This window comes from Lucilia cuprina, chromosome X (assembly GCF_022045245.1).
Source record: "Lucilia cuprina isolate Lc7/37 chromosome X, ASM2204524v1, whole genome shotgun sequence".
Lineage (NCBI taxonomy): Eukaryota > Metazoa > Arthropoda > Insecta > Diptera > Calliphoridae > Lucilia > Lucilia cuprina.
In genome coordinates, this window is record NC_060949.1 from 13,267,610 (window position 1) to 13,291,701 (window position 24,092).

Here is a 24,092-nt window from a genome sequence, read left to right on the forward strand (position 1 = left end):
TTTTAAAGATTCTGGGTATATTCATAAAAAGGCAAGAAAATTTTCAGCAAATCATATATGTTTATCATTTTCAAAAGAACACAAATTTCGTAACAAAAACCGTATCAAGAAATAATGTTATATAGTCAATTTATCATAAAACATATGGATTTTTCGGTTCCTTAATACAAATTAAAATTATTGTGGATGGTTCTCCAAGAAAAATTCTAGTGAGCTCAGTCTATATTCCATGCAATTTAAGTGGCTCAAAAATTGAAAATGGTCTAAAATCCTAAATGCCTCAAGGGGATTTGATGGCTTTTTACTAAATGCAACAAACAACAAACGATTATGCGGCGACAATACGCATAATGGCAATGGAAGAGTGCCCTACGACACAAGCGTCGATGTAGTACCTCTGACAGACATAACACCATTCTTCCCAAATGGTTCTTCGTACCTAGAAAATTTTTTAATTAGTACAAATATGGTCAACCAAAACATTCATAATTATAAAATCTCCAGTCTTGCCACATTTTCGGAACTAAAGTTCAATGAGCTAGATTTTATTTTGAGGCCTCCAAAATATTTTACGTCTTTCCAGAAAACCAACTGGCAGCATTTTCGACCAGAGTATGATAATAAACAAAACAAAACGTTTACAATTGTTTTGTTTTGCTCTTTGCAGTGAGTAAAACAGAAACAAAACCAAAACAACAAAAACGATTTTCTAGTTTGGTTTTGTATTGGTTTTGCTTTTGAGCATATCATGTACATTAACTCAAATGTACGCAGCTAGAAAAGAAAATAATGGGAGCAAAACTGAAAATTTCCGAGCAAACGTTTCCTGATTGTTTTGCTCATTACAAAATATTTATTAAAAGAAGACTTTTAAAACTGAAAAGTTTCCAGCAAAACATTTTCGCAAAAGTTTCCTGATTGTTTTACTCATTACAAAAACATTTTTGAGTGGTATTAAAAGAAGACTTGTAAAGTTTTTGTAGATGCCTATGTGAAATGCAGTTGTAACAAAAACAAAATAAACACCATAAACACGATTGTAAAGACAAAAAAAACAAGCAGATGAATGAAAAGTCAATTGTTTTATTTTCGCTCTTTCTAACTTAAGAAGTATTTGTTGTAGTTTTGCTCATGTACAGAACGATTTAAAAATTTTAAAAGTTTTGTACATTATGGAAACGTTTGCGAAATGTTTCGTTTGTTTTCATACTCTGTTTTCGACGTGATTTGGAAATTGCTACGGTCAGCATAATGTCACTAGAAAACCCGTAATCTACAAAATAATGAAATTGATAAAGAAATTTACGTCAGATAGTGAAAGAGTAAACGATTTTCGTTTTATCTCTCTCTTGTCAAATGTAGGAAAAATATATGATCATATTTTAAAACAGAAACTTGAAAACGAGTTGACAATTGATCCTGTATCGTGCTTCCAATATGGGTTCAGACAAGGTATCTACTCAGCACGTCATGTTAAAGTTCCATGGAGATGTGACCCGAGTACAGAGGCTTTCCTCAGGGCAGCGTTTTGGCAATATTTTTTTTTAATCTCTACTAAGACGATTATACGCAGATGATTGCTTTATTTTCACCACATATCGTGGGTGAAAATCCATCGCAGCCCTCAATAAAGCCCCATACCATATTAAGGCGATTCATGAGTTTTATTATAAATGACGTATCCAGATTAATATCTGGATACCAGCCAAAAAAATTTGCTTTGGTGCAAAGTGAATTTAAGTTTAATGATTTAAGAAATGTTTACAAAACATGAAACATCGTTTTCGAGTCATCGAATTTGCATTGGTTCGATTATGCATGTTTCACCTAAATCGAACCATTTCGTCATCACTTGCACCTGTGATTAAACAACATCAATGTCATATAACTTTTTGCTGTATGTATAAGAAATGTATAAGAAACGACTCAGGCAAGTGTCCAAGGTATGTTGTTCCAGAAAGTGAACAAAGTATAAAATACCTCGGCATTGCCGTTGATAGGCTTCTTAAATTCACTTTAGTATTGACTAAATGTCGAAAAATAGTAGGCATGTTTTCCATGCTACTGAACAGCAGTCTAACACAAAATACAAAGCATCACAAAGTGACCATCAGATTCGTCTTGATGTATGGTTTCCCAATTTGATTTACGATTTCCCGATAGTGTCTTACTTACTTACTTACTTACATACTTACTTACTTACTTACTTACTTACTTACTTACTTACTTATTTACTTACTTACTTACTTACTTACTTACTTACTTACTTACTTACTTACTTACTTACTTACTTACTTACTTACTTACTTAATCACTTACTTACTCACTTACTTACTTACCTACTTAATTACTTACTTACTAACCTTTTTTACCAGAGACTGAAATTTACTCGGCCACATAATTGAATTGTGCCTTTTATTGCTTTTTACTTGAAAGGTTTAGTATAACCTTTACTACTTTTGTTACTTCAGTTTTGGCTCAACACTTGGTTTTTCTCTTGCTTATATGAGAGTGAGAGATATTGTTGTTGTTGGCTATGATTTCTGGAGATAGTTTGTGTGTCCTGTTCGTGTATTTATATTTGCGATTTTTGTTTTGCTGTTAAAAATAAAAATCATTTTTAAAATGTTTACAAAATAAAAATCAATTGTAGTGATTTTTTTCTTTTTGTTTTCTCTCAACCACTTATCAAAAAAATCTAAAAGACAATTTAAATGATCACAGCAATGAACATCATAAAAACAAAGTATACCCTTAATCTTTCATGTCTTTCGCGAATATATCAATTTAAGTGTTCGTATATGAAGATTTCTGAACCCTGTTTTTTTTTTTTTTTTTGAGTTTATTTCTTTGTCACAGAGATTTATAAACGTAATGCGAATTGTTTGGAAAAGATTAAGAAAAAATCGTAAATTTAGCACTATGTTGAACGATATATAAGATTAGACGCAGCCGAATGTAGCACTCTTACTTGTTATCTATCTAGTTCTATATATAAGATTTTTAGTCCCATATAATTTGTCTACACAAATCATAGTTTTGTTTCTCCTTAACTCTTTCACGTAAAAGGGAAATTGATTTAGAGCCTAATTTTTGGCTTTTTCAAAGAAAACTTATTTTCAGAATCTGATGTCGCTGCATAAATAGGCTAATTTCCTGCGATATCCTTCGAAAACATTTTTTTGTGTGTGAAAGGGTTAAAAGAATAGACTCATACTCTTTTCAAACGACATGCACGATTGTTTAAGGCTGCAATGGTTACTTTATTAAGGTTTTTATACATCCACGGTGGAGATATTCATACATGTTGCATTTAAAGTTTTGTTTGTAGAGGGGCAATCTTTATTTTGTGATCGTCTCTACCGCAACTTAAACTTACATTATTAGTTCCAAATTTAGAATTGCATTTTGTTTTAGAAAAACGATTTTTTCAGATAAGTTTGTCATTCCGTTTGTAATTTCTACAATATAATTTTCCGACCCTATAATGTATATATATTCCGAGTCTTTATAGATAGCGGAGTCGATTAAGCTATGTCCGTCTGTCTGTCTGTCTGTGTGTTTGTTGAAATCAATTTTTAGAGGACCCCAGATATCGGCGAGATCCGAATCTTCAATAATTCTATTAGACATGCATTCGAGAAGATCGCTATTTAAAATCAGCAAAATCGGTCGGTAAATAACTGAGATATGAGCAAAAATCCGAGACAACCTCTGAAAATTTCATCAAAAAATGTCATATTTTTTTCATGCGTTGTTAAAAAAGCAACAACAACACTGTATATTAGAAAAAGATGAACACGTGTGTAGATGTATTTGGTTTTATTCAGCTGTGTATTTTTTTGTCTGTTTGGATGCTGTTGGCGTCATTGCGTTGTTAATTTTGTTTTTGTTTTTCTGTGTTTTTCGTTATGTATGTTTGCTGTTACAACAACAGCTTAAACTATACAATTTTAATCCGGGGGTTCTGTATTTAGGTCCAAGCCAAGAAATTGGGTTACTTCAATGGGGTTAGTCCACAAATCCATTGGGCTAAGTGAAGTAGGGTGGGCTGGACAGTTGAATATGTGGTGGGTATCATGGGGACTCTGTCCACAAGATGGGCATATATTGGGGACTGCACGGTCTATGCGGGACCAGTAGGCGTTAAACCTGTTGCTCCATCCCGATCTCAGTTGTGCCAGAGCAACTCTTGTTTTCCGCGGCAGGTTCTTCTCTATTTCTGCTATGGGCGGTGGGCGACCTCCAAGAACCTGAAACCGCGGTATTGATGGCATCTCTATGAATGTCGTTCAAAGCTGCTGTATACGAAGTCCGATCTAAGGGATCCTGAACATAACTTCGTATGCTCTCTTCGTATACACGAAGGTCCTTCCTGACATGCCTCGGGGGAGCATCCAACTGTGTGATGTTAAAGTTGGGATGACTCCTCCGGTGACATCCCAGGAGGAACTGTTTAGTCAGCATGACATTATGTTCCTTGACTGGGAGAACCTTCGTTTCCTCATGTAGATGGTGTTCTGAGGTTATTTGCATGCAGCCCGTTACAGTCCTTAGGGCGGCATTTTGGCAGCTTTGAATATTTCTCCACTGGGTATTACTCAGCGATGGAGACCACACTGGAGCAGCATAATTGACCACTGACCGGCCAATAGTTTTATAGGTAGCCAACAAGGTTTCTTTGTCCATTCCCCAGGTGCTGCCGGCTAGCGCTTTGAGGACCTTGTTTCTACTTCGCAATTTGTGCGTAATTGCAGTGGCATGAGCTGAGGAAGTAAACAGGCTGTCAAAGGTGACCCCCAAAATCTTTGGATGGTTCACAGTCGGAATTTGGTTTCCATCGACTACGACGCCTAAGTTCAAGTTTACCTCCTTCGTCCAGGTGGTGAAAAGTGTAGCTGAAGATTTCGCTGGTGATAGTTTCAGGTTACGTCCAGTGAAGAAGTTGTGTATTTCTCCGAGATAACCATTCACTCGATCGCATAGCTCATCAACGTTTTGGCCCGTCGCCATAATGGTGCAGTCGTCCGCATATGATATCACTTCCACACCTTGTGGAGGTGTGGGGAGTTTAGAGAGGTAGAAATTAAACAATAGGGGGGATAAGACACCGCCCTGTGGTACTCCCTGTTTAACTCTACGGGTTTTGGAACGTTTGTCTCTAAACTCAACGAACGACTGACGGCCACTCAGATAATTTACAATACATCTCTTCAAGTTGTTGGGCATGGTGGACTGCAGGATGTCCTGGAAGAGTGTGGCATGGCTGACTGTATCGAAGGCTTTCGATAAATCTAGCGCCACTAGGATTATCCTTTCACAAGGCCTCTGCTGGTTTAAGCCTTGTGAGATCTGAGTGGTTATGGCGGTTAATGCTGAGGTGGTGCTGTGCATCTTACGGAATCCATGCTGGTGGCGAGCTGCTGTAAGATCGCAGGACAGCAGGGGGAGGAGGAGCGCCTCAAGAGTCTTCGCGACTGGTGACAGGAGGGAAATCGGCCTGTAGGATTGACCCTCTGTCGCGTTCTTCCCTGGTTTTCAGTATCGGGATGACTCTACCCTTTTTCCAGGCATCGGGTATTATCAGGCTGCTCATTGACAGGTTCGCCATGGTGTTTCAGCATCAGCATGGATATGCCGTCGGGGCCAATCGCCTTAGATGGTTTGGCTGCGTTGATGGCCACTGCCACTTCAGACGGGGTGAAAGGTTGTGGAATGTTCGAGACTGGAAGGTTGTGAAGTTTGCGAACAACACTTCGTTTCGCCTTATCTCTCTCTGGGTGCTCAATAAAAAGTCGGCAAAATGCACGCGAGCACCGTTCAGGGTCGGAAATAGTGGTATCTGCAAACTTAATCGCGACCCTGTCATCCTTCTTCGTCGGGTTGGAGAGAGACCGAACCGTAGACCACAACTTACTAACACCTGAGCTCAAGTTGCAGTTCTTCAAATGATCTAACCATTTATTCCGCTTGACCTCATTAACCAACCTGCTGATATCATGATTCAGCTGGACAATACGTGGGTCGTCGGGGTTGATAATTCGGAGGTCATCGCGCTCATCTGCTAGTCTCGCTGCCTCTGCTGGGAAGTGCGGTCGCACTAAGGATAGTCGACCAGCAGGAATAAAGCGGGCTACTGCTGCGATGATGGTTTCGCGGAACTTGCTCTCTGCTTGGTGTACGTTGCTAGGAGCTGGAAGATCATTGAAGATGCGATCAGTGAATTCTCTGAAGCCTGGCCAGTCTGCTTTCTTTGGTTTATGTAGAGACGGTGTTCAGAGACGATAAAGTCATTGGGTCGATCCAGACAAATGATTATGGGTAAGTGGTCTGAGGCTAGAGAAACTACTGCTCTCCACGTTGCGTAGTTTATCAGACCAGGGCTCGCTATTGCGATGTCTGGAGAGCTGGCGCAGTTACCCATAATCCGTGTGGGGGCATCATCATCATTTATTGTGCAGAAGGTGGATTCATCAATTTGTTCCGCCAGTGACGCGCCTCTCTGGTCTTCCCCTTGACTAGAGTGCCAGAGCTGATGATGCGCGTTAAAGTCCCCAAGGACTAGACGCATATCGCCGTCTAATAATGTCCTAATGTCGGAATTATAGAGCTCTAGGTCGGTTCCCCCGATCTGACTTGGACTTCAAGGTATTGGTCCCTAGCGTTGAGATCAAGGGAAAGAGCTCTATACTGCACTGTGTTATGAATTATAAATGCAATGCCCCCACCGTTGCTTCTGGTGCGGTCTTTTCGGAGAACGTTGTAACCGTTACAACTGTGCAGACTGGAATTACTCGGTTGTTGTGAATTGCTGCGGTTGTTGTGATTGCTGTGGGGAGGGTGGAGGTGTGCCGTAAGATGACGACGATGTCGATGATGCCAATGAATTTCGTCGCTGTTGTTGGCAGCATGGGGCGACAAAAGTCTCCGACCACTCCCGATGATGATTTAGTCCAGAGCAGTTTCTGAGGTGACACCAGCCCAAACAAGTGTTGCACCTTAATTGGGTGGACATATGGTGCAACCGGTTCTGGCAAACTGTACAGAACCATGGTCGGGATTTAGTTCGATTCTGGCACGGACCAATAGGATACGGAGCAGCAATGCCGGAAGATGTTGCTCCGTTGGTAAAAATGTGTAGTTGTTGCTGAGATTGACAGCCCTTGGCCGAAAAATTTCGGGTCATTCCGGTACGTAGAACCGGCTGTCGGGGAATGTATGTTTAGATGTCTGTTGGTTTAGATGCCTTGTTTAGTTTGTTTTTTATTTCGTTTAGCGTTGTTGTTGTTCTTTTTGTTTAGCTTTTGATGTAATAATAATGTAGTCGGGAAAAAATTTAAAATTTATAAAAGATGTTTAAAATACATTATGGTGAAGGGTATATAAGATTCTGCACAGCAGAATATAGCACTCTTACTTGTTTTTACTGTTATAGTAAGATGTTATTATCATGCAATAAAATGTTATATTAATAATTTTAATATTTTTTATTTTAGCGTTTGCTGAAATTTAATATCTGCCATGGGAAATTGTTTAAAGATCAATAGTTCAGATAACATTTCTTTATTGCGCGGAAGTGAGAGCAATAATGGGCAGGAATATACACCAGATACGCAAAACACAGGACCTATTTATTCGGTAAATAAATTTTTTTTGTTATATATTTGTTTAATAAAAATGTTGCTATACATAAAATATAATATATCAAATAAAACATATGAATGAAAAGTATTCAATCACTAGTTCGTTTCGTGGTGTATTTACTGTTTTTTTGCATATAAATAACAGGAAATTCTTTTTTTTTTTTTGAAAGTAATGCACATAATAAATTTTTTAAGCTTAATACATTTTTCCTGGCTCATTTAACAATATTTGCGTTAGGGAACAATTGACGCAATTTTTTTTATACCTTTTAATTTTTTTGAGGATTTAATAAGCTATGGAGTACAAAGGTCAAATTTAACAAAAATGACTGGAATTTATCGTATATAGTCCGATATTTAAAATAGTGTAAATAAAAGGTAGATTAACCCTTTAAGGCACTTGGGAACAATTTAACACCAAGTTTAAAAAAATCGAAAAAACTGTCTATTTGAATAATGCTCTATACAATTAGAGGAATCACAGAAATAAAACAATAAATTCTATATTAAGTATAAAAAAATTATACTTTAACACTTTTTAACTTGAGGTGAAGATTAAAAAAATGGTTTTTGAAACTGTTAATTTATGTAATCCCTTTTTACGGTCGATTTTTAATACAATAAGTCTAAAAAACAAACTTTATGGGTCAAAAAGGATTAATTCATAAGCTTTTATACCTAATATATACTTTTTTGTAACTTTTCTGTTATTCCTCTAATTATATAGAGCATTATTCAAAAGAATAGTGTTTTAATTTGCAATTTAATTTGTTCTATGTATTTAAAAGAGTTAAATTTTCTATTATAGCTGTTATTTTAAACATAACCCTTTATTCAATAAATTCAAGTCATATTTATAAAATATCGCCGGCAAATAAATATTATTTCGATATGATACACTAAGAATTCACAAATTTTACAAAAAAACTATTTCCGCAGATTTCAAAACGCAGGTACAGCTAAACTTTAAGAATTATTGACTTTTTATTATTTTTTTAATCGTTTTTTTCATTTATCTGATGATATAAGGCTACTATGAGATCTTCTAAAAATTTTAAAATTAGTTTAACAAAATTTCAAAAAAAAAGAGATATTGAAAATTTGAAACTGCCGTTGAAAAAATCAAACTTTTTTGACCATAGCTGACAACGAGTTCGCGTTATCATATACGGACAAAAACTATTATTCTAGTAATTATAAATATAGCTCAAAAATAAGTACAGTTTTTTTACATTTCGAATTTATGTTCTGTGAGACACGCTAATGACCTGGGGAATTTGCAATAACTTAAAAAATTTCCAAACAATTTTCGTGTTTTACATCTTTCCGAAATGTTTACTCTGTGCACATTGGGATTCTTTTACAGTAAAGTTAAAAAATTTATTACTACATGGCCAAATTTTATCAAAAACTGAAAAAATTACCCTTGTAAAATTACCACCTGTTAACTTTATTCTATCGGCTTAATTTTATGCATGACATAGTTTTACAAGCCATAGAATAATTCATAAAAAAATGTACAATCAGTGTTGGCTTACATGATTTGACAAAGAAAACATAAAAATTATTGTAGTGCAATTAAAAATGTCAATTTAGCTGGACAAACATAAAAAAGCTGGACAATCCAGCCAGGATAACAAACCGCTGCAAAGTGGGGCAGAATGGAAATTTTTTGGAAATAAATCTGGCATTTCTAAACGGCTGATCCGATCGGTATAAAATTTGGCGTGAGCGTAGCCAAGGAGTATTCGAGTTTATGTTTTGAAGATGAACCCTGCAGATGCCCCAGGGAAGCAGATGCTGTGGCGGCTCAAAGTAGGGTACCTACGACATGTAAAATTTTTAAACTCGTGCCATTTTTTTTGAAAGCGCTCTTGAAAAAACATGCTTGGACATTCTACTTATCTCTTATAATATCAGAGTTATAGGCATTTAAAAATTTAGTGATACAAAATTAACCATACCTTGGTCCGCCTTTTTTTGAATACCGGGCGTAATTTTGGACCAAATGGACTCAATCTCAATCTTGTTAGTTAGACAACAAAATTTCCAATAATATACGAAAAATTTCAGATCAATATCATTTACAGATCCAACAAGTAAGAGTTCTATATTCGGCTGTGCCGAATCTTATATACCCTTCACCATGATGTGTTTAAAGCCTTTTGTACCTTTTGAAGAACGAAAAAGTACCAAAAAGAGAACATATAACAATTTTATAGTTTTCTAAAAGGTATCTTTACGCAGAACGCTTTGGCGTAAAAAACTTGTCCTATTTTTTGAAAATGTTGCCACTGCGTCCTTCCGAATATGACCTATTTTTTATCAAAACTTCAACTTTGGGCGACATGTTCTAAAATCCCAAAGCTGGGATCAGAAAACTGAAAGCAGTTTTGGAAACCTCAATATGTTTTCTATTTACTCCAAAAGTATTTTCCCAGCCCTGAAAGAAATGTGGACCCTATGGGCAAAAATGTAAAAAATCCCATTTTTGGGATTTTCATTCCTATTTTTGGGAATTGCGGGATGCCCTTTGACCTTTTTAATTTTTTTTACATTTTCTTATTTGAAATGACAAATTTAACAAGCGTTGAAGATTTCTTTGAGTTTTGTTCATAAATAAAGATTTTGTCATATATTACATATTTGTTAAATTTCTAAAACTATTGTTTATATCAAAATTTTAATAGGGTCGCAGATAGCTACAACAATTTAGTCCATATTTATCCCTTTATATCTTTTTTTAGTTAGATATGGAAATTCTCGGCCCTTTACAAAAAATTTCAAGGAAATATCTCAATTACATTCAAAAATATGTTCACTTAAACCTGTATCCTTTAATTTATAAGGATCCAGAATATATATACTGTATAGGGTCGGAAAATTATATTATAGAAATTACAAACGGAATGACAAACTTATATATACCCTTCTCACGAAGGTGAAGGGTACAAAAATATACTTTTTTTAATTTACAAATTCAAAAAATATTAGATTTTTGCCGTTTTTTTTTTGTCAAAAATGTGTCTTAACTCATTAACTTATTAATAAAATTTTCTTTAAGAACATATAACAATTTTATAGTTTTCTAAAAGGTATCTTTACGCAGAACGCTTTGGCGTAAAAAACTTGTCCTATTTTTTGAAAATGTTGCCACTGCGTCCTTCCGAATATGACCTATTTTTTATCAAAACTTCAACCTTGGGCGACATGTTCTAAAATCCCAAGGCTAGGATCAGAAAACTGAAGCAGTTTTGGAAACCTCTATATGTTTTCTATTTACTCCAAAAGTATTTTCCCAGCCCTGAAAGAAATGTGGACCCTATGGGCAAAAAAGTAAAAATCCCATTTTTGGGATTTTCATTCCTATTTTTGGGAATTGCGGGATGCTCTTTGACCTTTTCAATTTTTTGCATTTTCTTATTTAAAATGACAAATTTAACAAGCGTTGAAAATTTCACTGAGTTTTGTTCATAAATAAAGATTTTGTCATATATTACATATTTGTTTAATTTCTAAAACTATGATTTATTTCAAAATTTTAATAGGGTCGCAGATAGCTACAACAATTTAGTCCATATTTATCCCTTAATATCTTTTTTTAGTTAGATATGGAAATTCTCGATTCTTTACAAAATTTTTCAAGCCAATATCTCAATTACATTCAAAAATATTTTCATTGAAACCTGTATCCTTTAATTTCGTATTTTTTATATTTTAGTATTAAATATGACAGAACATATTTAAATCTTATATTTACTTATTTTCTATTTGTTTGCTTATCCTTATAATTGAAAGGTCCTGAAGTGACAAAAATTAGTATATAAATAAACCTCTCAGATTTTAGGTACCATATTTAGTAAATCTACAATGAAGATTACATTAAAGTTGTGTTCCGTTTTATGGAGTTATGGGCCAGAAAGAAAGCATTTCAACTACATATAGTAGAAAAGTAGACAAAACATATCAAAATTTAAAACTTTTTAAAACTTTTTGATGTAAAAAGTAAGTCTGTGGATAGAAATCAAAAGAAATTTCGATTAAAATTTTGTAGTTGGATGGAAACTACTACGGAATTCTCAGCTTACAACACATCAACAGGAGGGCCTTGCAAGTCATACGAAGGCTTATGTTCAAGATCAAAAAAAAGATGGTCACACAAAAACTTTTTTCAATCTTAAATGAGGAAATTGCTGATACATTTAACGAAATGCTGAAAAAGGAAAACCATCCTATGGATGCCGTCGTATTGCAACTATTCTTCCTAATGCATCACCAAAACGATTTAAGCGAATTGTCACAATCAAATTTTACTGAAGAGGAAGCAATAGCGCTTATGCTGAAACTGGGTCCCAGTCGAAATAAGTACCAAATATTAAGGAAAGCTCTGCATGAAAAAGGACACAATACCATCATACAAGGCGATCCAGGAAAAAAAAGCAAACTATCCTACCATCACCTATTGGTGTTAATGATGTGAAAGCTTGTATTGATATATCATCTATATACACAGCATCAAGAATTGTGTCAGATTTTTCAGAAGACCAACTGAGGAAAATTCATAACTGTGATGTTGTCTTAATGCGTAAGTGGGGATGTGATGGTTTATCATCACTTCCAGAATACAAACAAGCTTGTGGAAGTCGGACATTTGCAGACTACAAAAGTGTATTTATGTCATCATTAGTGCCATTACCAATTCGTTCATATTCCCTTAATCCATCATCGTCAAGCATCGGAAATTCATTTGAAGATATATGGATCAATACAACTCCGGGTTCAAAAAACTTTTGTATACCCATTGGATTTGAATATATAAAGGAGTCAAAGAAAACAACAAAAGATTTAGTGGAATATTTAAAAGATGAAATAAATGCACTGGAGCCCATTTTCATAAATATAAAGGAATTCTCTATTAACGTATCATATCAGCTAATGATTGATGGAAAGGTCAGCAATGCTATAACAGAAACTTCTTCCTTCTGGAGATGCTCAATATGAAATGGGAAAAAGTCGCAATTCTTAAATATAAACAAAAGTAGAAGTATTAATGAAGAAGTCCTGTCTTTCGGAATTTCACCACTTCAAGCCAGAATACAATTTTTGGATTACTTTTTACACATAGCATACGACCTCAAATATAGAAGTGTGCCAGAAAATCTTACTAAATCAACAAAAAATAATGAAGAATTGAAAGAACTGAGAGCTGCGGAAAAAAGCAGAATCCAAGAAGAATTTAAAGTTCAGATGGGATTAAACATCGACAAACCACTTTCAAGTTGCGGTAGTACAAGTGACGGTAATACGGCGAGAAAGATTTTTCGTGATTTTGAAATTACTTCAAAAATAACTGGAATCGACAAGGAGTTGCTTCGAAGAGTTAACATTATTTTAATGGCACTGAATAGTAAACATAAAATTAATGGAAATCGATTTGGGGAATATACATCTGAAATTTCTAAATTACTTGTATATCTGTATCCATGGAGGGTACTAACACCAACAGTACACAAAGTATTGTGTCAATGTCAAATAATAATTGAATCGAATATTCTTCCACTTAGAGAGTTAACAGAAGAAGCCCAGGAAGCGAGGAATCGAGATTTTAAGTATGTTCAACTATTCAGCTCAAGAAAATGTTCCAGGCAATCACAGAATGAAGATATTTATAATAGTTTACTTCTATCTTCTGATCCTGAGCTATCAACTATGCGAAAAAGATGGATTTGTTATGAAACTCTATCATCTCAAAACAAGGAAGATTTAAAGGACTTATATTACCTTCTGGATATGTATACCGATATAAGTAGGTTGTAAGAATTAATTGTATTATGTTTAAGATAAACAGTTCAAATAAAAAAAGCTGTTATACTAACTGATGATATTGTATTAAATTGTGTTTTATATTTCGATGAGCGGGAAAGGTGGTTGGTGTGGGGTGATTTAGGTGTTGTTATGCGTGGCTCATAATAAAATTAGAATTTTTTTATTGTATATACAATGTTATAGTCTTTAATAAAATAATTAACTAAATAATTTTTAAAAATTGTCCAAATATTTTATTCAACACCAAATGTATGTTCTGTCATACTTAATACTAAAATATGAAAAAGATGAAATTAAAGGACACAGGTTTAAATGAACATATTTTTGAATATAATTGAGATATTGGCTTGAAATTTTTTGTAAAGGGTCGAAAATTTCCATATCTTACTAAAAAATGATATTAAGAGATAAATATGGACTAAATTGTTGTATCTATCTGCGACCCTATTAAAATTTTGATATAAATCATAGTTTTAGAAATTAAACAAATATGTAATATATGACAAAATCTTTATTTATGAACAAAACTCAATGAAATTTTCAACGCTTGTTAAATTTGTCATTTTAAATAAGAAAATGCAAAGAATTGAAAAGGTCGCCCAAAGTTGAAGTTTTGATAAAAAAAAATAGGTCATATTCGGAAGGACGCAGTGGCAACATTTGCAAAAAATAGGACAAGTTTTTTACGCCAAAGCGTTATGCGTAAAGATACCTTTTAAAAAACTATAAAATTGTTATATGTTCTTAAAGAAAATTTTATTTTATTAATAAAAGAGTTAAGACACATTTTTGGCAAAAAAAACGGCAAAAATCTAATATTTTTTGAATTTGTAAATTAAAAAACGTATATTTTTGAATCTGTAAATGATATTGATCTGAAATTTTTTGTATATTATTGGAAATTTTGTTGTCTAACTAACAAGATTGAAATTGAGTCCATTTGGTTCAAAATTACGCCCGGTATTCAAAAAAAGGCGGACCAAGTTATGGTAAATTTTCTATCACTAAATTTTTAAATGAATATAACTCTGATATTATAAGAGATAAGTAGAATGCGCTTTCAGAAAATATAAAAATCTTTGTATTTGGGTGAAAAACAAAAAAAATGGCACGAGTTTAAAAATTTTACATGTCGTAGGTACCCTACTTTGAGCCTCCAAGATGAATCCTGGGCATCTGCAGGATTCATCTTCAAAACTTAAACTTATACAGTGTCTCACATAAGTATTCGAATTTGGTTGTACTTTGAAAATACAAGAAGAATTTAAAGTTCAGATGGGATTAAACATCGACAAACCACTTCCAAGTTGCGGTAGTACAAATGACGGTAATACGGCGAGAAGTTTTTTCGTGATTTTGAAATTACTTCAAAAATAACTGGAATCGACAAGGAGTTGCTTCGAAGAGTTAACACTATTTTAATGGCACTGAATCTATATATATAAAATTCTAACGTTACTGACTGACTGACTGATTGACTGATTCATCATCGCACAGCCTAAACGGTTAAAGCTAAAGAGCTGAAATTTGGACAGGGGGTTGGTTTCCCACTAAATAGATCCACTAAGACGGGATTTTTGGAAATTCGAATGTTTAGGGGGTAAAAAAGGGTAAAAACGGGTAAAATCGGTAACCTCATATCTCCTAAACTAGAAAAGATACAAAAATAGTTTAAAGCTTATCGTCGTTCATTTAAAAAATAAGCGGACAGGTGTCTGGTACTTTTTTTCAATTTCGGCCCCTTTAGGGAATAAACGGGTAAAAACTGTATTTTGGTACTTTTTTTGCACCCCATGTATCTTTTAAACCAGTGAACATTCAAACAATATTTTTGACTCCTTCATAACTTGACGAAAAAATAAAAATATAAATTTAGTACTTTTTGGTTATTCGGATGTTTAAGGGGTGAAAATTGTACCTATTTTTGGCACTTTTTTCATAAAACATTGATTTTGGTGTATTATCTTATACATATAAATACGTAATAACGGGCTCCCAGTACGATGTTGCAACATTTTGGAATAGAATTTTTATTTCGTTAATGGGTAGAAAAAAAGTACCAAAAGGGGTAAAAACTGGAAATTTGATTTTATTCAAACACAATGATCCAATTTAGATAAAATTTTTAGATTTAGAAACACTAAATATGCTAATGAGGTGTTATTTGGAAACCCGGTACCAAGTGATATTTTTTGGTACTTTTTCATTCTCCATCTGGTAGTTTTTGAGTTTTCTTTGATATTGAAATCGAAACATGAAATTATGATAAGTGGTTACTATCAACCGAAATTACATATTTTTGGCCACAATTTTGGAGTATTTGTACCATCTTTTCATGTAATATCATTAAAATGGCGATTTTTGACCATATTTGCAATTTTTTTCCTTTTGTTCAGAAATAAAACCAAACTTTAATATTAGGAGGTATATACAAAATAATAATTTTTGTTATAAGGATTTGTACTTAAAAGTTCTAAGATGTATTTATGGTGTCGTTCTTCTGTTTCTAATTGAATTGTTTGGATCTTAAGTCCCTTTTCGTGCCACTAGGGTCGATATTTTCCGACAAAGTTGGCTAGTATAAATTCATGTACATATTAGCACTATTATATTTTTAATTTTCAATGCATTATATCGGTATACAATTCCAAAACATGCCTTTAAAAAACGTCATCCTATACAGTAGATTTAAATTTTTACTATTCGTAACTTTCACGCTTATGTTGTCCATTACAATAACACTGTAAGTACAATTTTTGGGTTTAGTTTGATCATAGTATTTCAATATTTAAACGGATATCGATATTTTTGACTTAGACCATAATGATATAGTGGCATGCAGCCTGGACGTCATTGGTATATAAAAATAATGATACTACCATATTGAATGGTGTTACTTCGAGTCATGTTTTGGAGTTGTACACTATAATATATACAAGAAAACTTTCTGTGTGCAATTTTTTTTGGTTTCTGGTTGAAAATTAAACATGCGTCATCCAGATTTAATGAAAATATATAAAAAGGCACTTTTTCGTTCTTTAACTCTTTTTTTTAATTTTCTGTAATATTGAGACTAGAATCATAAAATCAAACATAAAGAGTTCTCTAAAAGGGGAATTTTTGATATTGCAGATATATATACATTTACAATAATGATATTTATTTAATTCCATTACGATGAGGGTAACGAAGCACACTGGGTATAGCTAGTATTACATAAAACAAGTAAGAGTGCTATATTCGGCTGTGCCGAATCTTTTATACCCTTCACCATAGTGTATTTTAAACATATTAGTTTTATAAATTTTATTTTTTTCCCGTCTACATTAATACTACACCAAAAGCAAAACAAAATGAACAACAACAACGCTAAACGAAATAAAAAACAACATACACAAGGCATCTATAACAACAGACATCTAAACACACACAACGAAAAACACAGAAAAACAAAAACAAAATAAAAAACGCAATAAAACCAACCTACATGCAAATATACGAACAGAATTCACAAAAACAAAATACACAACTCAATGATGCCAACAGCATCCAAACATACAAAACGATATACACAGCTGAAAAACCAAATACATCTACACACACGTGTACATCTTTTTCTAATATAAAAAATAAGACACTTTTTGATGAAATTTTCAGAGGTTGTCTCGGATTTTTGCTAATATCTCCGTTATGAGTTTGTTACGTGGAGTAGTCTAGAAGAATCGCGTTTGCTTAGAAACCATTAGGTTCTGGGTTCGACTACAGATTGTGATGTGCATTTTTATTTTTTTACGTTGAAAACTAACAATGAGTTTAAGAATATATATTATTGTTAATGCTAAAAGAAGCTTTTCCGATCATGGCATTAATAATAGTGACGACATTAGACAAGCTAAAATTTCTAAATAGTAGACTATCTTTGTTGCACACAATGCCTAAATGTATATGTCAACCTAGTCAAAATGGTTATAAATGTTGCTTCCGTTTTTTCCTCAATATCAAATGCTTCTTGTTTTTTTTTTGCCTCTAAACTAACAGGTAAAGTTTTGCTATCATTTGAATAAAATTCCGAAAAATCCTAATAATTTTTTTATTTTCCTTTTTTCTATTTCCGACGGGGACTTTATTTGTTTATGGGATTAACAAAATATTTTTAATTATTTTGTATTCTCATCTTCTCTACGAGTTAATTGGAATCCACTCCATTACAGCAATCTATTATCATTAAACATTGGTCCTTCGAACCGGATTGGAGTTATACAAAGGCTCTCTGAGATTTCCATAGATTCCCATTACATGCTCGTTAAATCTTCATCAAAAAAGCATAGTTTTTTTAGTTATTTTTTGCTACACACGTGTAGACAGCATAAATTAGAAATAAAAATTAAAAAAGCCATAACCAAATAGAAGGAGTATTAAAATCAAAAATGTAGGACGAAAAGCACCAAAGAAGATCTACCAAAACATGAGAAAACACAAAATACACAACTCAATGACGCCAACAGCATTCAAACATACAAAACAAAATAAACAGCTGAATAAAATCAAATACATCTACACACACGTGTACATCTTTTTCAAATATACAGTGTTGTTGTAGTTGCTTATTTAACAAAGCATGAAAAAAATATGAAATTTTTTGATGACATTTTCAGAGGTTGTCTCGGATTTCTGCTCATATCTCCGTTATTTACCGACCAATTTTGCTGATTTTAAATGGAGATCTTCTCGAAAGCAACAGTATTATTGAAGATTCGGATCTCGCCGATATCTGGGGTCCTCTTAAAACTGATTTCAACAGACAGACAGACAGACAGACGGACATTTCTTAATCGACTCCGCTATCTATAAGGATCCAGAATATATATATATATATATATATATACTTTATAGGGTCGCAAAATTATATTATAGAAATTACAAACGGAATGACAAACTTATATACCCTTCTCACGAAGGTGAAGGGTATAAAAACGGTACAAATCTCCAAAAATTATGGATTAAATGGGCCAAAATTATATCATTTCGGTTGATAGTAACCCCTTAAAACAATTTAAAACATAAAAACCATTCGATTCTAAAATTTGTTTTTCGTATAATATTATCAAATATGAAATACAGGAAAAATTCATATACTTTTGTGAGGCAATTTTATGGACTTTTTGTAAAAAAAGCTAATTTAAGTAAATGTAAATTTTAAAAAACCTGATATCAAACCTAAGGAATGTCTAGACAATATAACAAATTAATTTATTTTTTTGCACTCAAAATATATTATTAAATTCGGTTTCTTTTCATAGTTTACCTAAATTCGAATACTTATGAGAGATTTCATAACCTCAAAAATAAATTCACATATATAGCAAAATATTTAGCAATAAAACGACATTCACTATGAATTCATAAATAATAATCCTAATAAATATGATAAATTTGTATTTATAATATATACTAGCTAATACCCGATGTGCTTCGCTACCCCATGGAATTTGAATACATAATAATCTTAAAAATTATTTAAATAGTTACTAAATTATAAAATTTTTCTTAAAGGATTATTACAATTTTTCTTAAAGGATTATTACAATTGTTTAGATGTCTGTTGGTTTAGATGCCTTGTGTATTTTGTGTTTTATTTCGCTAAGCGTTGTTGTTGTTTTTTTTGTTTAGCTTTTGATGTAATAATAATGTAGTCGGGAAAAAATTTAAAATTTATAAAAGCTGTTTAAAATACACTATGGTGAAGGGTATATAAGATTCGGCACAGCCGAATATAGCACTCTTACTTGTTTCTAATTAATTTATGTTAAAACTAGCATACCCTGGATGCCTCGCTACCCTAACGTAAATTAAATACATACAAAATGTTGTTTACTTTTATAGAAAATTAAAATTGATTAACATTTTTTTAATGTTTTAGTTTTATATGTGCAATATCAAAAATAAGTGGATAAAACTGATATATGTAAAATTGAAAATTTTATAAAATCAGTTGATATAAAACTGAAGAGTGTTCGGTATTCCATTGCTAAATTTCGATCGAAATTTTCTGATTGGCTGGATGAATGTGTAGAAGTTGCTATTTGCGTATCAACTGTTGGTGCTCCCTGTAAGCAGTATGAGGATTTGAGCTGAAAATCTAAGAGGAAAAGGTTATCAACTTCACTAGAAACCTTATCTAACGAAGAAGTTTCGGACACTTTTAATGCAATGTTAAGAAAAGAAAAACAGCCTTTGGATGCCATAAAAATTGCAAATATTCTTCCAACCGCATCACCAAGACGACTGAAAAGAATTGTAAAGAGTATACCCACACCATCATCTGATACAACGTTCACTGAGGAAGAAGCTATTGCGCTTATGTTGCAGCTGGGATTAAGTCGTGATAACTACATAACGTTAAGAAAGGCGCTATCTGAAAAAGGAGTGGATGTTTTACCATCATATGACAAAATAAATGAAAAGAAGAAAAGCATTATACCACCTCCTATTGAAATAACTGATCGGAAGGCTGTTATTGGACTCGGCGCTCTACTCGAAAATACTGCTTTAAGGATTGCTTCTGACTTTTCTTCAGACCAACTAAAAAAAATAAATTCTTGTGATCTTCAACTCATTTGTAAGTGGGGATGTGATGGATTATCAGCACTCTCGGAATATAAACAAATCAACACAAGTGAATCATCTTCCGAGTATAAAAGTGTATTTATGGCATCGCTAGTTCCATTAAGAATTCGAAAGTATGCTGACAGCGATTCTCCATCAACCAGTTTCGATGATATTTGGAAGAATTCGACTCCAGGATCCAAAGCTTTTTGTAGGCCAATAAGCTTTGAGTATATAAGGAATCCAAAACAACAACGCAAGATTTGATAAATTTGGATGCTGTTCTGTTCTCACGAAGATGAAGGGTATAACAATACCAAGGAGATAAAGCAGTGATATGTTGGTAATACAGCTCATATTTGTTTGAGGGTGGTATTACAGTACTGCTACAGTTTATATTTGTTTGTGTGTATGTTATGTGTGACATGTCTGTAAAGATACAAAATAAATAAAGTCTTTTTTTTAAACATACTTGGTGAAGGGTATATAAGATTCTGCACAGCCGAATATAAAGATATTACTCGTTTTCAATATCTTTGCTCAATATCGTAAAAATATTAAAAAGAACCACCGGAAAAACGAAAAAGTACAAATTCTCATTTAATAGCTGTGTGTGTTCCGGTTAACCTTTATAAAAACGTACTATTTGAAGAATAGAAAAGTACCAAATAGTCCCCACTATCAGAATATTATTCAGTCTAAACCATGTATGTTAACATGAATGTACCTATGTTGAATATTTTAAAAAATTAAAAAAGTACAATTTATGACATAAAAAGTATTAAAAAGTTATCTCTTAAAGAATCTTATTCAATGAGGACTGTGTATGTTTAATAATCTTGTGTTTTAAGTTCATATTAAAGAACATACAGAGAGTATCATTTGAAGGAAGAAAAAGAACCAAAAGTGGAATAAATTTTAGCTAATTGGAATGTACTAATAAAAAGACTACAATTTTTCACCTTTTTGCATAGAAATATACTTTTTCGAGAATTAAAATTACAAAATGTTCCGTATTTAAATCTATATATCACAGATAAAACTCAAACTATTCAAATCTGCATTCATTTGTTTCAGAAAAATAGTGCTTTCAAAAAGTACCAAACAATTTACTGTCAAAACTTCATGATTCTAGGTTCAGCCGTTTTGGCTATGAGATGATGAATCAGTCAGCAACGCTACTCTTTTCTATATAAAGATTATTCGTGCAAAATTTTAAGATTCTAACTGTAATAGTTTCCAAGATAAACGAATTTTTGTGTTTAATTTAACTCTAGTCCGCCCACTTTTATCCAAAATAATTATATTGGCACTAAAGTGGCTCCTACAAAATTTGAGGACTTTAACTGTTATATTATTTAAAAAAAAACTAATTTTTGTATTTAATTAATATGGAAGGTACCGCTCCCCTCATGGGTAGTCCGCCAATTTATTACCCAACATGTTTGCATGGATGGTAAAGTTATTTGTGCAAAATTTTACGATTCTAGCTGTGATAGTTGCCAAAATAAACGTCACACAGTGGTATAGTAAAAAAAGAGGGAAATAATTCGGTAACTTCTAAACGGTTAATCCGATTTTAAAGAAATTTGGTATGCACAAAGAGGAGGTGTTGTCGAGTTTAGGTTTAGAATTTGGCCCGGCGTGGGGTCCTCAAATTAGAACACCTCGGCTATGTTAAATTTTTAAAGCGATCCTATTTCTTCATTTGAGTTCCGATTAAAAAAATTTCGTATATAGAATCTCCTCATCGAGCACTGTAAAAAATGTCGTCGTAGCAGTAAATTATCTCTTATAGTTTAGGATATATTATCGTATCTTATGGAAAGTCAGCTTTCCAACAAAAAACAAAACCTAAAAATTTTTGATACCGAGGGGACCAGGTCTATCCAAAACAACCCTATTTTTATGGAAAATTCAATATTGAGCAAAAATTCACAAATCGCATAGTCGATATCAACTTATAGTAACCTGTTTTTGTCCTTATAGAATAACGTAAACCTGTTATCAGCTATGGTCGAAACATTTTGATATTTGTAACGGTCGTTTCAAAATTAATAAATTCTATATACATCTTCTTAGAAACTTTTTAGATAACTTAAAAAGAAAAAGATACTTTTTTCCCAAAAAAATGGCAAAAACTCGCCTTTTTTAATTTTTTTTAATTAAAATGCCTATAACTTTGGACTCAGTCATGATTTTTACATAATTCTTTCACTGCTTGATATATAAACTTGCTGTTAAGCGAATAAAAAAATGGCGAAAATCGGGAATATTTGGATCCGCTATTATCAAAAAACAAAAGTAAGGACAGTAAAAATTTTTAAATTTTAGTTTTCAAATGGGAATATCTCCTAAACTATAAGAGGTAATTTACTGCTACGACGACATATACGAAATTTTTTTAAATCGGAACTCAAATGAAGAAAATGGTTCGTTTTAAAAATTTAACATAGCCGAGGTGTCCTAATTTGAGGACCCCCCGCCGGACCCCTGGTTGGCCTATAAGGTCCAAATTCAAAACCTAAACTCGACAACAAATCCTCTTTGTGCATACCAAATTTCATTAAAATCGGATTAACCGTTTAGAAGTTACCGAGTTATTTCCCTCTTTTTTTATACCACTGTGCGTCGGTAGACTATAAAATGGGAAAAATTGGTACTTTTGTGCATCAAAACTTATTTTTGGCTATTTTAGTGCAAAAATATTTTCGATTTAGCATTCTAAAATGTCAGAAATATGTATTAGCAAAGTTGTATGTATTAGCAAACGGCAATCGAACATTGGGAAAAGGGCGAAAAAACAGGGAAATTCGGTACTTTTGTGCTTGCAAACTAACTTTTGTATATTCAAATGCGAAATTATTTTCGATTTAGCTATCCAAAGTGTAAGAATTTTTTATTAAAAAGTTCCGTTGCGAAAGTTTGCAAAACGGTTAAAAGTGGAGGAAATAATGAAAAAACGGGCAATATTACTGTTTTTGTCCTTAAAAAGTGATTCATGTCTCTCCTAAACTAAATACATTCAGTTCAGCATTTAAAGTTTCAGAAATGGCTGGACCGACTTTAAGAAATTTTAAGCAGAAATATTTCTTTACTTAGAAGTTTCGATTCCCAAAAATCTGAAAGACGAAATACGGAACGCAGTAAAATTATTATTTTTTAACTAAAGAAACAAAAGTAATTTCTACTTACTTCTATACAAAGCTGTAAAATAATGATTAATAATCCTAATCATTATTAATTAGATTATTTTTATTAAATAGGTATAATTAATTATTAATTAACGATTATTTAAATTTTATTTAATTAATTATTGATTACGATTAAAAATAATCTAAAAAATAATCAGGGATTAATTGGAATTAATGAAAATAATCAACAAAAAAATCAAAATTAATCAAAAAATTAGTTTATTATTTTTAAAGATTAATTTTGATTATTTTCCATATATTTAGTACAATTTCCTCCCAAGAAAAACTCTAAAATTACGGATTTTTTGAGACAAGTTTCAAAAAGATTGCAGTATTTTTTTTCTAATATCTTGTACTGAGATCAATATTTTCAATCGAAATAAACTTGATAAATATATTTGTTCAATTCACAATCGATGTTGTAGCCTTGTATGTCAGCAGCTGCTACAATAGTCATAACAATGTTGTTGGTATTTTCTATGCAAATGTTCTATACAACTCTTACGACAATTTTTCATATGTTTTTCGAATGTCGTAAGAAAATTCAGTGTTGTCAATTGTTTACTTCAGCATATAAATAAAAAGTTCAATCGATTTTGGCATAAAAAACGATAAAGTGGTAACACAGAAATTACAAACAAACAGCTGTTTACCAAAACAAAAATAAAATTTTATTAGAAACTGTTTATTTATTACTTTAAAATGTGGAATAACGAAAATAATAGAATTTTTAATAAAAAGAAATTAAATAAACCAATATTTTGCTCGTATAATTAGTTTAATATTATTTGTTTTTTTTTTTTTACTTTTGACATTGTTTGTT

General features: G+C 32.5%; 1 protein-coding gene across 4 annotated transcripts in view; it reads left to right on the forward strand.

Moving 5' to 3' along the window:
- LOC111685236 (RING finger protein 11) overlaps positions 1-24,092 on the forward strand; it is a 91,323-nt gene that overhangs the window by 37,282 nt on the left and 29,949 nt on the right. For all 4 annotated transcript variants that reach the window (XM_046956306.1, XM_046956373.1, XM_046956342.1 and 1 more), the window contains one exon: positions 7,497-7,638. In XM_046956306.1, the coding sequence (XP_046812262.1) occupies positions 7,522-7,638 (117 nt within the window). In that variant the 5' untranslated portion in view covers positions 7,497-7,521. The remainder of the gene's footprint in view (positions 1-7,496; positions 7,639-24,092) is intronic.